Source organism: Triticum urartu, chromosome 1A (assembly GCF_056163025.1).
Source record: "Triticum urartu cultivar PI428250 chromosome 1A, HENAU_Tu73, whole genome shotgun sequence".
In the NCBI taxonomy this organism is placed as follows: Eukaryota; Viridiplantae; Streptophyta; class Magnoliopsida; order Poales; family Poaceae; genus Triticum; species Triticum urartu.
The window spans coordinates 588,424,767-588,439,616 of NC_141873.1; the positions used below are offsets into that span (position 1 = coordinate 588,424,767).

The window sequence follows — 14,850 nt, forward strand, 5'->3', positions numbered from 1 at the left end:
CAGGGCTCAGGGGCATGTCAGGTGTGTGTCGAAGAAGAAAACTGCATGTGTCGTGTCTTGTTTTTTTTTTTAGAAAAAGTAGGATGACCCCGGCTTCTGCATCTGAGCGATACATACGGCCACTTTATTAATTATTCTTACAAGATCTTACAAAGTAATACAACAGTAAAACTAAAGCCGCCGTCTAAGCACCTTTATCCAGCTGATGAAGGGGCGCAGATAGCCTGAGCCTAATACCAAACAATGTGCCGTGTCTTGTAGGGGCTACCACAACTTTGGGTTGGGTGATACGCTAGTTGCAGCAATCAGTTGTGTATGGTTGTGTGGTCATGGTACAGTTTTCACAACTTTGTATGGACAGTCAAATCGAAGTAGAAAAAAATGGCCGGGTGCCGTGTCTGCTAGGGGATACGGGCTACCACGACTTTGCATGGGTGACACACACACACACACGCACACTAAGTTGGGCCAATCAGCTGTTGCCGTCACTCCAGCACTCTCCTATTGACCGGGAAGGCCTAAGCGTTCATGTTTCAAACCAATCAAATAAGTTACTAGTGGAAGAGTTCACCGAAGACCTAAACATTCATATGTTGTAATCAAATGGAACTAACTCCCAACCTATTTGAATCAGCAAGTCAGTTTGTTAGAACACCATAGATGGTTCGGAAGACAAATTCAGATGGTATTCTGAATCCTCAAAAATAAAATAAAAAGGATGCGTTCAAACTCGTTTTTGGCAAACCTCTAGTCAAACGAGACACTCTACCATGACAAGCACCTCGGGTGAGGCGCACTCGAGAAGGTACTCAAAACGTGAAGAATTGGCAAGAAACACTCGGGAGCAAGACTCACAGGGGTATGGCAGTGACCAATTCTAGCTCCCCCAAGGCAATACAAGCTGCCATGCCCCAATCGTCAAGCGACTCATCGACTCGGTTCGATATTCAAGTCGGCACGCCGTCATGTCCATGTTGGCAGGCTCTACCTGGTATATGCCGTCATGTTTCAGCCGGCAGGTTCTATGAGGCTGATGTTATGCCTAGTCAGCAGGAGGCCATCGTGCTCCACACGGATTGTTGTTATACCTGTTCAGCAAGCCATCATGCTTAGCGTCGATTCGTCCCACAATCAAGCATACCAGCCGGTTATATTGATAGCTCGAGGACTTGGAGGACAGCATATGGAAACTTGCACCAGAACGCTCCGAAGATGGCCTCAAAGGAAGAAGTGCTCAACGTGAAAGTTGTGCGGATCGTCGAGACATATAACTTTCGCGTTTGGAGTCATAGCGATCCGGGTTAGTATGCAACTTGCAGAGTCATGACAAGATGGCGTCCTGGGCTTCGGCTTCGCGGCGCCACGCCTCCTCCTTCTCCTCAAACTCGTGTGCCTTGATGAGGCCCTGCTCGAACAGGACGTTGCCGATCTCCTCCTCCCGGCGCCGGGCCACCTCCTCCTCCTCCCACGCACCGCATGCTAGGATGGCAGCCTCCATCGCATCCGCCTTCGCCGAGGGGAGGAAATCCTCCGGCCCGGCTACGCCACCGCCAAGCCTCTCCGGTTCCGCCTCGAGCTCCATCCTCACCGCGCGGCCCCGCAGGAGCTCCTCCAGCTCCCTTTTCACCGAGGTGAGCGGTGTACGGGAGCTCGAGGCACCGCTGGAGGAGCTGCCCAGGACGGAGGAGCCGGAGGACAGCCCGTGACGGAGGAGCGCCTGGCCGCGGTCGTACTCCTTTGTCTCGCGGCGGAGGAGCGACGGCAGCGGCGAGAGCCCGCGGTTGGTGTACTTGCGGGCGGCCCTTTTCCTCGTGCCGTCGGTGAGGACGCACCGCCGACGCTCGGGGTCGTCGCCACCACCGGCGCCGCGGCTGCCGACCACATTCTGCGCCACATAACTGGGGTTTGAGGTCACCGGCGGCGAGAAATCGGGGCGGGGATTTTGGATTTGCGGCGGTGCGCGGATAGGGTTCCGACCTGTATCCCAGCCGCAAAACCTGTACATATACCGCATGGTGGTGGTGGGGGTCGTTTGTGGGCCACTGTAAAAACGTTTACGGGCCGGGTGACTGTACTGGCTCTGGTCTGGCCCAAAAAACGGGCCAAACCCGTATACTCGCCGGAATTTTACAGGCTGACCCTTTTTAAGGGGTCTGCTAGAGATGCTCTTAGGGGCTTAAAAACCTGTTGTAGAGTTGAGGGGGTATTTGATATCAATGGCCACGTTTGAGGGGAAAATCTATACTTTTCTCAAAGAAAAACACTGCGTAGACTGCAGCCAAGCCGACGCCCCAGGTCCAAGCTTGTAAGCCCACATGTTGCAGGACTCAAGCGTTCTTGTTTCCTCGCACAGTTGTACAATGTTACCATCCCGCTGTTCGTTAAAAAAAATGTTACCATCCCGCCGGTCGTTCCCACCTTGAGGAAGAAGCAGAACAGAGACGAGGAGGCATTCCCAAATTTCTTGTCAATGGATGAGCCCTAGGGACTTAGCAAACGGTGATCGTAGGTCGCAGCCGGCCGGCGGAGGCCGGCAACAGGGCGCCCCGCATCACTCCCAGGTGCTTCTGTTGAAGAAATCACTCAATCTGTGAAGCAAATATTCGGGAAATTTTGTTGTACAAGAGGTTCTTATTACTGCTCTGCTTCTGAATAGTTTTGCATGTTGTACAAGACTTCATGATCACTACACAATAATATCCGCATGGCAAGGAAAGCGAGAAAACTAGGAAACGTCAGTTAGTAAGATTGATCCTTACCCAAACAGGGCAACTTTGTTAGTAGTCTTAGCATAGACATCTGAAGTTTTCTGCACAAGGATTGACTCTGTTAGCGACATAAAAAAAGAAAAGAGATCAGTGGTGTGTTTTAATGGATTAAAGAGCTAGCTTCTTAGCTAGACTAGGGGCACCCTTTTTTTTCTTCAACAGAAGCACCTGGGAGTGGGACTTCATCTGGTAAATGTTTTAGTCTCCTCAACTATGGGCATACAGTAGGCTGAATGCAGCATACACGTGTGTGGTTTCAGGTTATTCATGCTAGAAAACATGCTCAGTTTTACTCACATCAGAGGCAAAAAAGGGTTTCTCTTACCTGAAGTAAGAGCAGCTTTGCTATTCTTGGGTTTTGGAATAGGTGGAGGTATTTTTGACGAGTCGTCGCCTTCAAATGAAAGTGTTTCAGAGTCTGTTAGGAAGCAGAACACCAATGTCAATTTATTCAGAAGCAACACGAAAAGGATAAAGGCAGCAGTATGTATGTAACCAAAGTATTCAGTGGTCTGACTCTTGAATTAGTGGCAGTAAATGTGCAGATGTGCTATAGTGTGAGCCAAATGAGAGATCGGCGAGCGATCTAATCTGCACAAGGAGCAGTTCAGATCCGATTATACAGAGCTAACAACGTTGAAATCCAAATTTATTAAGAGGTGAACTCCAAAAGGATTGATCTTAACTTGTCTGCATCTAAGTGATGAAGACACATTACTACCGGAGATGTAAAATTTTCAGTCCATTAGGCATGCGGGAAGATCTACTAAAAAAAATAGTGCAGTAGGGGCACGATTGCGCAGTTGTCACCCACAATTTCTCTTGTACAATCCAGAGGGGGCCTTCGGGACTCCCAGTTTACTGAGATATAGATAGCATGCCCATACATGCTCAATAATTTTTTGATCTTTGGTTCAGTCAGCAGATGATTCACAAGTAGCCAAGCAAAACAGATAGTCATGTCTGACTTGACGGGGTTCTACAGGCTATTTCATAAGGAAGCCGATGCTTAAACTTTTTAGAGGTTATCTATATTCAAGTTCATTTGGCCAGAGCAGTTTGAGTGCCATATAATGGTCTTTGATAGACATAGTCTGCCTTTGAGGCATATGACAGGCTATAAAATTCATACGTCATAATGTTTCGCAAGTGAGTTGTTGACTGACCCCTTAGATGAGCAGCAGCCTGTAGTGATACATAAATGTTTCATACATTGTCTGCATTGATCAAGTATGCCTTACTATCAAGATATTGGATACACAAGCTTAGATAAAACATATCCGCCAGCCCTCTGGATCACTTGTTCTAAATCAGCAAACTCAGTGTAGTGACATGGCTAAATCTTTGCTTCAGTTATCATTTTATAAGAAGAATTAGCACAACATCAAGCCTACTAAAGAGTAATCTGTAACTATTAGAGCAACCTCTCAGATCATACACTGTTGCCTTTGATATTTCAACTACTCCTATATGAACATAACTCTCAGATATAACAAATCTGGAGAAATGTGTGGATGAGTTTTTTTTAGAATATTATTACCTGTTACAGAGCAAAGATATGCCCCCCTGATCCCATTGTAAGCAGCCCCAGATGTGTTAGCTTCAACTAGGAACAAATCCTCGTAGATGAGGTCAAATTTGACAATTCCATGCGATGCTATAATGCCCTGTTTGTGTACCCAGTATCATGATAGTCTGCTATGCTTGATCAAAGTATAGAATATGTGAAACAGTTTAATTACGTAGCACGGCAGGCTGCTGCTCATCTAGGGGACCATTCAACAACTCAACTTCCAAAACCTTATGACCGATGAATTTTGAGCCTGTAATATGCCTCAAAGGACGGACTCTGAAAATAGTTCAGGTAAGGTTACTGCACGGAAGACATTCGAGGTCTCCAATTTCTCTGTCAATCAAGATGCTAAAGCCGACTGTGATACCACATATTGCCTGTTAAGTGATATTGTCATCTCCTCATTTAGGAGGATGCTGATAGACCTCAAAAGTGTTATGTGATATTGTCAAGCTAAGAGACCGGGTTCTAGTGCCTCTTCATCACCCATTTAACTTTGCAAAAGATATATAAGTCGTATTGAGAAATTCATTCGACATGTCTACATCAGACTGATCCCACAAACACTTGGACGAGCATAGTTAATGAGCTGTATATCTGGAGAATATTGAGGTGTTATTGACATCCTTTGTTGGGGACGTTAAAAATTGAGCCCCTAAAAATCTCTTACTTAGACAACTCGTGGGAATGTTTTTCTTTTATATCTGATGGGGCGGTACTGACAGCAATGTACCTGGCTATCAAAGATAATTGTACTTTGTGTGGTGCACAGACTGATCGGGTAAAATGAACTTCGATATAGATAACCTGTAACCGACGAGATTCACGTACAATATTACGAAAACATGATTTTGTGGCTGACATCATGATAAATGGCGAGTGTCTCTGCTATGCGAGTAGACCTGTGATAACATGGCTTTATCTGGCATGCTGGAGATCACAAATAATCTAAATAATTACGCTGTTGTGCACCTACATGAGAACTGTACTTGTGATTGTATATGAAATTTACTGGATTTTTCTTTGATTCAATCATTAGGGCGACAAGCCTGTTTAGTAAACGCCACTTAATAGAATTACTGAGCAGCTCGGTTGATTCCCTCATTTGAGCCCAAACTTCTACAGATCCTTCCTAAATGAATAATCAGTGCCTCATAAAAGCTTCAACCTCAGTCTCCTTAAGAATTAGCCTATAGAATTTCGTCAAGTCAGACGTGACTATCTGTTTTCCTTGGTTACTTCCGCTAAATTACGAGAAAATATTGTTAATCATCTCATGACTGAACAAATGATCAAAAATTATTGACCACATGTATGAGCATGCTATCTATATCTCAGTAAACTGGGAGTCCCGAAGGCCCCCCTCTGGTTTGTGCAAGAGAAATTGTGGATGCCAACTGCGCAGTCGTGCCACTACTGCTGTTTGCACTAAATTTTTTTTTAGATCTTCCCAAATGCCTAATCGAATGAAACTTTACATCTCCTGCAGTAATGTGTCTTCTTCACTTAAATGCAAACAAGCTGAGATCAAACCTTTTTGGAGTTCACCTCTTAAATTTCGATTACGATGTTGTTAGCCCGTAGTGTCGGATGTAAACTCCTCTTCGTGTAGATTACACCACTCGTCAATCTGTCATTTGGCTCACACTGTAGCAAATCTGCACATTCTCTGCCCCTTTTTACTAGTCATAATCTTTTTATGAAGGCACATGTTCCTGTCAATGACTAGGCTCAAATGGTTCATGTGACTCTGTTTCCCGAACAATGACCACACAACTTGCACTCATACTGCCCTCAATTCAAGAGTCAGACCACTGAATATATTGGTTACATACTGCTGAACTTATCTTTTCTTTTTTGCTTCTGAATAAACACTAGTGTTCTGACTTCGTACAGACTCTGAAACACTTTCAGTTGAAAAGGCGACGACTCGTCAACTGTTGCCAAAACCCAAGAATAGCAAAGCTGCTCTTCCTTGAAGCCAGAGAATTTTTTTTTGCCTCTGATATGAGCAAAATTGAGCATATTTTCTAGCATGAATAATCTGAAATCACACACGTGTATGCTGCTTTCAGCCTCCTGTATGCCCATAATTTTTTTATTCTGTATGCCCATAGTTGAGGAGACTAAAACAGTTAGTTACCAGATGAAGTCCCACTCCCAGGTGCTTTTGTTGAAGGAAATAAGGCTGCTCCTAGTCTAGGTAAATGTGCTGATCACGACGTCAGACTTTGAGTGTGTGCGTAGGCATGTGGCTGTCCCTCAGAGAATGACAATTGTGTGAAAATTTGTAGATCACCACGATTCAACAACCGCAAGTAATTGACACATCTGCGACAACGATTGGAACGCCAGGTAGAGCCGCGAGACGTCATAAATCTTCTTCTGTTTTCATATTGGGTCATCAGTCATCACACATCAGCGGCGGCGATTAGATCGCTATGTAGAGCCGCGGGATGTTATAAATCTCTTTATTTAGATCGGATCAACACACATCTGCGGCGGGATTAAATCGCCATGTTGAGGCGCGAGATGTCATCACTCTCGTTTTTTATATTGGACCAACACACATCCGCGGCGACGATTAGATCGCCATGTCTTTGTTTTTATATATCGGATCAACACACATCCACGGCGGTGATTAGATCGCCATGTAGAGCCGCTAGATGGCATCACTCTTGTTTTTTACATTGGATCGACACACATCTGCGACGACGATTAGATCGCCATGTAGAGCCACTAGATGTCATCACTCTCCATTTTCACATCGTATCAACACACACCCACGGCGACGATTAGATCGCCATGTAGAGCCACTAGGTGTCATCACTCTTCATTTTCACATTGGATCAACACACATCCGTGGCGACGATTAGATCGCCATGTAGAGCCACTAGATGTCACTAAACTGTAGCGGAGAGAACAAAAATAAAAGAAATAACCGCATGTTACCTTCATGCAATTAACTCACCAGGCAACGTCATTGATCCAAGACTTGATGTTATGAAGATTGAAACAACCGTGTATGTGGAGGAGTATATGGATATGGATGTGTACGTGTGAAGGGTGAACGTGGTGTGACCGTGTGAGGAAAGGGAGTTTGATCCTGGTGATTCCGGCGTGGATGTTGTGACAACTGCGCCATCGCGCTTAGCCGCGGCCCATCAACTCTAAACCCCCCAGCTTGCAGCTCGCCAGACCCTTTTATACCAAAGCTAGATGATACATCCTCGAGTAGATTCAATCGTTGGTGGCCAACGGCATCCCCACTAAATCTCCGGTGGGGACTCCTAAGTATCATGCATACGTACTTATCCAGTTAACAAACTCCAAGCGTTCAAGTCAAATGCCAACGGCAGGGTCACGCGTTGCATGGATACTTATTTCCAACTAAATGATAGACTTCAAGAAGTTTGAATTATAGTCCGGCCAACGGATCGAGGCTACACATGCATGCGTGCACCTAAGTCCTGCACCTGTACGTGCCACTGAATAACTTGCCCATGCCAATCACTCAACTCATGCATGTTTGTTCTTAATTATCATTCCTTTTACTTATGGGCACCACTTGTAATCTTTTTCCTTCAAGAAAGAAGCTGTCATATAAACATTCTAAGCTGTCACGAACGTGTGTCGTCAGTGTCTAAAATCTCAACCAAAAAAAAATATTTGTCTCAGCCCTGTACATCCTTGTGATTATTCTTTTCTAACTTGGCAAATAAGAACACCACTGATATTTTTTACAGGCTTGCAATTGTGATTTGAAATTTCTAAACTTGTACAATCATGAAAAATTATCATCCAACAGGACTATTCTATTCTTTTAGTGAATTTGTAAGAGGAAGAGTCCGGGGCGGATACGCAGGAGAAGGGGCTTGGAGGGGTGCTGCAGGGAGTCAACGAACAACGCGAGCTAGCATCTTCTCGCGAGACGAACTCGAGGCTTGCATGGCCGATCTTGTGCGGCTCGGGGAAACAACAGGCGATGGCGGCAACTCCTCCGCGTGGACGTGACCGACAGCGGAGCATGAAGGACCGATTCATCTCAGAAGCAATGCGTGCTTTATTAGTAGGTAAAGATAAAGATGTAATGTTGCAACTGTTAGATTTTGGGCAGGGGTATTGTGTTATTGGGCCCTGAGAACTCGTATGGATACAACATTCTTGTAACTTTGAGCAACAGGATCATAGGGGTGTTTGGTTTCCTGAATTGCATGTGGCTCGCATCCGACATGTAAAACATGGGTCGTTTGGTAAGCTGCATGGGCTCTTCAGCCTGGCCCGTGGATGCAAAAGGAAGCTCATCAGCCAGGATGACGGAAACGCAAGTTTCTCAAGTATCTCGCATGCAGGTTGTCGCTCGTTTACTCTTCTTCTATCTTTCGTCTCTTTGCCACATCGACCAAGAGTCGCTGCGCCGTCCTCGACCAACAGCCACCGCCACCCGACCAACAGCCGCCAACGTCCTCGCCAAGCCCTGCCGGCCTTCGTCGCCGCTGTTAGAATAAGCCGTGCCCAGGTCCGTGGTGACCAGCTGGAGCACGTCCAGGCCAAGTCTGTGGCGACCGGGTGGGCGCGTGTGCGTGCGTGAGTCCGTGTGCGTGCGTGTGTTGGAGTTAGTTAGCTTCCCGTGTATGTGTATGTAGCGTGGAGGAGCTGTGCATGCACCATGCAGTAGGGAGGCCGTTACGATCAGATGGATCGAGCCACGTCGAGCACGGCGCTGGAGCCAGCTCGGTGTCGCTCTCCTTGCCAATGCTCACACCGGAGAACTACACGGTGTGGGCGATCAAGGTGGGAGCCATCTTTGACGCCCAGGGCTACTGGAAGGTTGTGTCTCTAGTGGACGACGCGGCGGTGGACGAGAAGAAGAACAAGACGGCAAAAGCGCAGCTCTTTGGCGCGCTATCGGAGAAACTTCTCATGCAGGTGTCGACAAATAAGACGGCGAATGAGGTGTGGGACAGCCTCAAGACAAGGTTCGTTGGCGCCGATCGTGTCAAGACGGCCAAGCTATCCACTCTCCGCAGTGAGTTCGACCGACTGCGTATGGAGGACGACGAGGGGCCGGACGTGTACGCCGGAAAGATCGGTGGCAAGGTACACCGGACTTGGCTCGACGCTCGGCGACGCCGCCATGGTGAAGAAACTCCTCGACATGGTGCCCAACCGGCTGTACTCCGCGGTGGCCGGTATCGAGCAGTTCTGCGACGTGGAGACGATGGCGTTCGAGGAGACATTGAGCAGGTTCAAGGAGTTCGATGAGCGGTCATGCCGGCGCACGAAGGCCGGCAGCGAGCGCGGTGACGGCCAGCTCCTGCTCACGGCGGCTCAATTTAAAGCGCGGCGACACGGGCATGACGACAACGATGACACCAAGAGCAGTGCGGGAGTGGGCACAATAAGGCGGCGTGGCAAGTGCCACAACTGCGGCATCTGCGGACACTTCGCACGCGACTGCCGGCAGCCGAAGAAGGATGACCTGGCGCTCCTGGCCGGTATCGACAATGAGCCGGCGCTCCTCTAGATCACGGCTTAGGGGTGAATGTTAGAATAAGTCATGCCCAGTTCCGTGGTGACCGGCTGGAGCACATCCAGGCCAGGTCTGTGGCGACCAGGCGCGTGCGTGTGCGTGCGTGTATTGGAGTTAGTTAGTTTCTCGTGTATGTAGCGTGGAGGAGCTGTGCATGCACCATGCAGTAGGGAGGCCATTACGATCAGATGGATCGAGCAGCAGAGTGGAGGGAGCGCGGGCATCTACTGCATGTTTGGCGAGCCCAGTTTAGCAGAGAAAAGATTAGGCCGTACGCGCGCGGGAAAAAATTCTGCTGTCTTCTACTCCCTTCGTTTCAAATTATTCATCGCAGGAATAGATGCATTTAAAACTAAAATACATCTAAATACATCCATACCTGCGACAAGTAATTCGGAACGGAAGAAGTACTCTTTCTTCTACCTCCAGCCACAAGAGAGAGCTAGTTAGGGCTGCCCCAACAGCCGCCGCCGTCGACCAAGCGACACCGCCCTCGTCAAGTCGCCGCATGCCAGATCCTGCTGCCTCGCGCCACCGCACGCGGGATCCCGCCGTCTGGAGCCGCCGAGCTTTGGATCCCGTCACACCGCGCTGCTGCGTCATCGAGTGCATCATGATTTAAAGCATCTCCAACAGCCGCGCTAGCGCAGCGCGCAAAAAACCTGTTTACCGCGCGCTGCGGCTGGTTTTGCGCGCCCGCCTGCGCTGGCTCCAGCAGCCGCGCTATAATGCAGCGCGCGCGCCGCTCCAGCAGAGCGCAAAAATACAGCGCGGGCGACTCGCCGGACATTTTGCATATATGATATTTTGAACAAAAATGAACATGTGTAATTTGACACAAACAAGTTGATGAATAAAGTTCATACCCACAAGTTTAAAATCATGCCCATAAGTTCGTCCAACCAAGTTCAAATGCAAACTAAAGTTCAAAACATGAAAGACACATCAATCTTCATCTTCCTCGTCTTCGTCTTCGTCCTCATCTTCCGAAGACGACTCTTCCGCCTCCGAAGGTGAATCTTCCTCCCTTTCCTCATCACGCACCGCATCACGCACCGCATCATGTGAAGCTCCGACGATGTTGGCAAGATCTTCAACGGCATCTTCATTGAAATGTGTGTGAGAAGGCACATCGAAAGACATTGCACCCATGGCGGCCGGAGGTGCACCCATGCCTCCCATGAGAAAAGCAAAACTCATGCCTCCCATGGCGGCCATAGCGTCGGAGGGTGCTCCAAAGCCACCCATGCCTCCCATGGTGGCCGGAGGTGCATCCATGCCTCCCATGGCGGCCGGAGGTGCACCCATGCCTCCCATGGCTCCGAAGCCACCCATGCCTCCGATGGCACCGAGGCCACCGCCACCCATGGCGCCGAAGCCACCGCCACCCATTGCACGAACCAAGGCTCTTTTTTGGATCAAGACTTCTTGTTGGGCAAGATTGACATACTCTTTTTGCGCCGCATTGAGGTTAGATGTGTCCAAGAAGAACAAGTGCTTCTCCCATTCCAACAACTTAGCTCGCTCCTCGTTGCTCACTTTCCTCTCCTCCAAAGCCACCTTTCTCTCCTCGGCCGCCACCCTTCTCTCCTCGGCCGCCACCCTTCTCTCCTCGGCCGCCAACCTCCTCTCCTCGGCCACGGCATCTTGGTTCCTTGCCATTTTCCTCACCTCATTGGCTTCGATCCTTGCCTTCACAATAGCTTCCATAGCATTTTGAGCTCATCATCTCCTTTCCTATTCTTCTTTTCGTTTTTGTCTTTCTTGCACCCATCCGGTCGTTTTGGCTTCGAGTATGAAACCGAGTTGGGTGTGGGGCTTCTCTTGCCGTCATCACTTGATGCATCATCCTCCTCCTCCTCATCATTCATCTCAATTGCTCACTTCCGTTTGTTGCTCAAATGCAAATCCTCCAAACCATCACGCTTCTTCCATTTCTCATCATCCTTTAACACTTCATAGCAATGAGGCAAGGTAAAGACCCTGCCTTTCTTGATCTTCCCCTTCTTGGTTGTCCTTGTCTCTTCTTTGAACAAGTTTTGTGCAATGTTGTTCTACAAGAAAAACAAAACAAGTTAGCACTTCGGTCACCAAAAACAAGTATGATGAACATATATGAGATGCCACTTACTCGATCATCCTCATTTGTGCCACTTGGGTTAATCTTGTCAACTGCCTTTTGTACGGCCGCCCACTTTTGACAATCCGAGTTGATTGTCGACCATCGGGACCGAAGTGATCTCTCGGAGCGGTCAATTCCACTCAAGTTGTGAGCATCAAAGTGTTCTTTCATTCGCCCCCAATACGCGTCTCTACTTTGATCACCTCCAATGGATGGATCCCTCGACACTTGCAAATAAGTATGGCATAGTATCTTGTCATCGTTGGTTGAGTAATTGCCCGCTCTTCCTTTCGGCGCCTCGACAATTTCCTCACCCTCCTCGTCCACCTCAAACTCATGGTCTTCGAAATGGCTGTCATTGGTTTGAGACCAATGCGAATTGTTGGACCCAACACCCATAGTGGACATGTATGCATCATCATTGAGACTACAAAGTTTTTCGAACAATGCAAATAAGCTATCTATATGTGATGATGATGCATTGAAAAAATAAGAAGAAAAGAAAAGTTGGAAATTTTTTCACCTTGGGGACATTTCGTCGAACACGTGGTGCGCGTCGGCGGCCGGCTCAACGAGTGAGCTCGCCGGCGCTTCGGTAGCCGCCGCGGCCGTCGAACGCCCTGCAAGCTTCTTTCCCCTCGCCTTCGTGGTGCCGGAGCCGTCCACCGCCTTGTTTTTCTTCGCGGATGTTTTGCCCTTCTTCGTCCGCGCCGCATTGGGGGCCTTCTTCGATGGTGCGGCGGCGACATGGGACGGCGCCGGCGCGACGCCACCCGGCGCCGTGGTCATCCGCGGCGGCAAGAAGAGGCTGCGCGCGAGGCCGACGCTCGGCGGAGCTCCGGCGGTGGCGACGCCAGCGCTTCCCGCGCTAGGGTTTCCGGCGGTGGAGGAGGAGGGGTCGCAGCTGTACAGCGGGGTGAGCGGGGCGCCGGTGTGCGCGTCCATGGGTGGGTGGCAGGGCGCCGGCGCCGGCGCGCGCGGGGCGTAGGACGAGGAGAGGAGAGAGTGCGGCGCGAGCGCTCGAGTGTGCCGCGCGCTGTAGCTGGCGCCCGAAATACGCCGCGCGGGTAAGTATTTTCAACCGCGCGCCCAACCCGTTATAGCGCGCACGCCGTTTTTGCGCGCCCGTTGGAGCGACCCGCCGTGTTGCGCGCGCGCTAAAACGGCCTAATTTGCGGCGCGGCGCTAGTTTAGCGCGACTGTTGGAGATGCTCTTAGTTCAAGTATGCGAGATAGTTACTGAAGCAGTGCAATTTTGGCCATGACTGGCGGCTCGAGTGCTGGAGATTACGTGTTAGCCATCTCCTCTATCGCTGTAGTAGCAAACGATGATCGCTATGACATACAAGTTCACCAAACACCCAACTCTGTTCATCCTTGCATCAGCCCAACCAGGCCGAGCTTACCCAGGACCCCTCGTGCAATGCAGCCTGTAGCTACCCAAGGAACCAAACACGCCCAATAAAACCGGGCCTGCGCTCGAGTGGCCTGGCGTCACGCCGCGAGGCCTTGCAGCTGCCGCAACATTGGTGACGTTGTAATCCAGCCGCAACATCTGTGATGTTGCATTACTGGGCCGAGCTCACATCTCGTTGGCCGGTAGCATGAACTGATTAGTGCCGTGTTGCGAGGCCCTGCTACAGGACAACATGATGGTACTTCTGCAATGTGGCTGCTATTCCGATGAGGTCGGCGGTACTTGTGCAACGTAGGCGATGCTAAGAGGACGATGCCGGTGACGACCACAACATTGATGATCTTGTAGCGTGTTCTGCACACGGCGCTGTTTCCAAGGATGACAGTCTTAACACCAATAGTGTTGCGCGATAATGACCGCAACGGCGGTGGTGTTCCACAGTGGGGCAACCGCAACGTCGTTCATGTTTTGATGAGACCACATAGCCATCCATGTTGCAATGGTGGCAGTCTGGCAGATCGCGGTTTGCAGCGCCTACAGAGGTGACGGCAAAGTCTTGCGGCAGCATCTAGCCTTTGCGATGCCTGATGGTGCGGCGGTGTGGAAGCAACGTCTCCCCGGCCAGCCTTCTACAATCGCCGTGGAACTTGCAGCATCTCTCTAATGGATGTGGAAGCAATGTATGTGAGTAGTGCTGATTTAGCAGAGATCTTGGCCATCAAGCATGGTCTTTATTTGGCAGCAAGGATCGGATCCCACGTTTCTCATATTGAGTCCGATTATAGTTTTGCGGTGGAGACTTTGTAAAAACATGAAGATTACCACGTCAAGGAGGTTGAAACGATCGCAAAATGCAATCAGTTGGTTTGTGATTTTGCGAAGGTCTCGTTCTCTCATTGCTTTCGTGAAGCAAACTCGGCAGAAAATCGCTTAGCTGGCCACTCCTATAGTACTAGATCTTCTGATTTCCGAGAAAGTTCTATCACCGATTTTATTTGTTGAACATTTTGAGAAAGAAAGTATTATTGATGTAAACAAAAAATGTTGGGCGCAGCTGCAAGACATCTCACCTTCTACGTTGTGTTATGACTTATGAGATGTCAACAATCCTGTTTAAACTCGCACAGGGTTGAGCTTGACCAGGATCAGAGAATACAGGGCACCGATTTCAGGGATTTGAATATGAGAGTTGATTTCAGTGGGAGCTCAACATTTATTTCAGACTTCACTCATACTGAATTCACGCAAGATTGGAAAATGGAAAAAAAAACTAAGTGTTCAGATTTAACACTACAATGTTCTTTTCATTCAGGCATCAACACGATCAAGGCGCCATGGGTGCTCGACCGGACGTGGATCACCGACATCCAAGGCGGCATGGGTACGGCCGTGGTCATGCAGTACGTCTCACTCTGGCGATGTCTACGGCATCTAACC

General features: G+C 49.1%; 1 protein-coding gene and 2 pseudogenes across 1 annotated transcript; 1 reads left to right on the forward strand and 2 right to left on the reverse strand.

The window, feature by feature from the left end:
* The first annotated feature begins 8,326 nt into the window (after positions 1–8,326).
* On the forward strand, positions 8,327–9,868 carry LOC147993172 (uncharacterized; annotated as a pseudogene).
* A 1,886-nt stretch (positions 9,869–11,754) lies between these two features.
* Positions 11,755–12,395, reverse strand: LOC147993173 (glutathione S-transferase T3-like). The gene is made up of 2 exons (XM_087539250.1): positions 12,006–12,395; positions 11,755–11,928 (listed from the first exon to the last, which is right to left on the reverse strand). Exons 1-2 carry the CDS (start codon positions 12,393–12,395, stop codon positions 11,755–11,757), a joined length of 564 nt encoding a protein of 187 aa, XP_087395376.1.
* A 120-nt stretch (positions 12,396–12,515) lies between these two features.
* On the reverse strand, positions 12,516–13,551 carry LOC147993174 (uncharacterized; annotated as a pseudogene).
* Between the last annotated feature and the right edge of the window lie 1,299 nt (positions 13,552–14,850).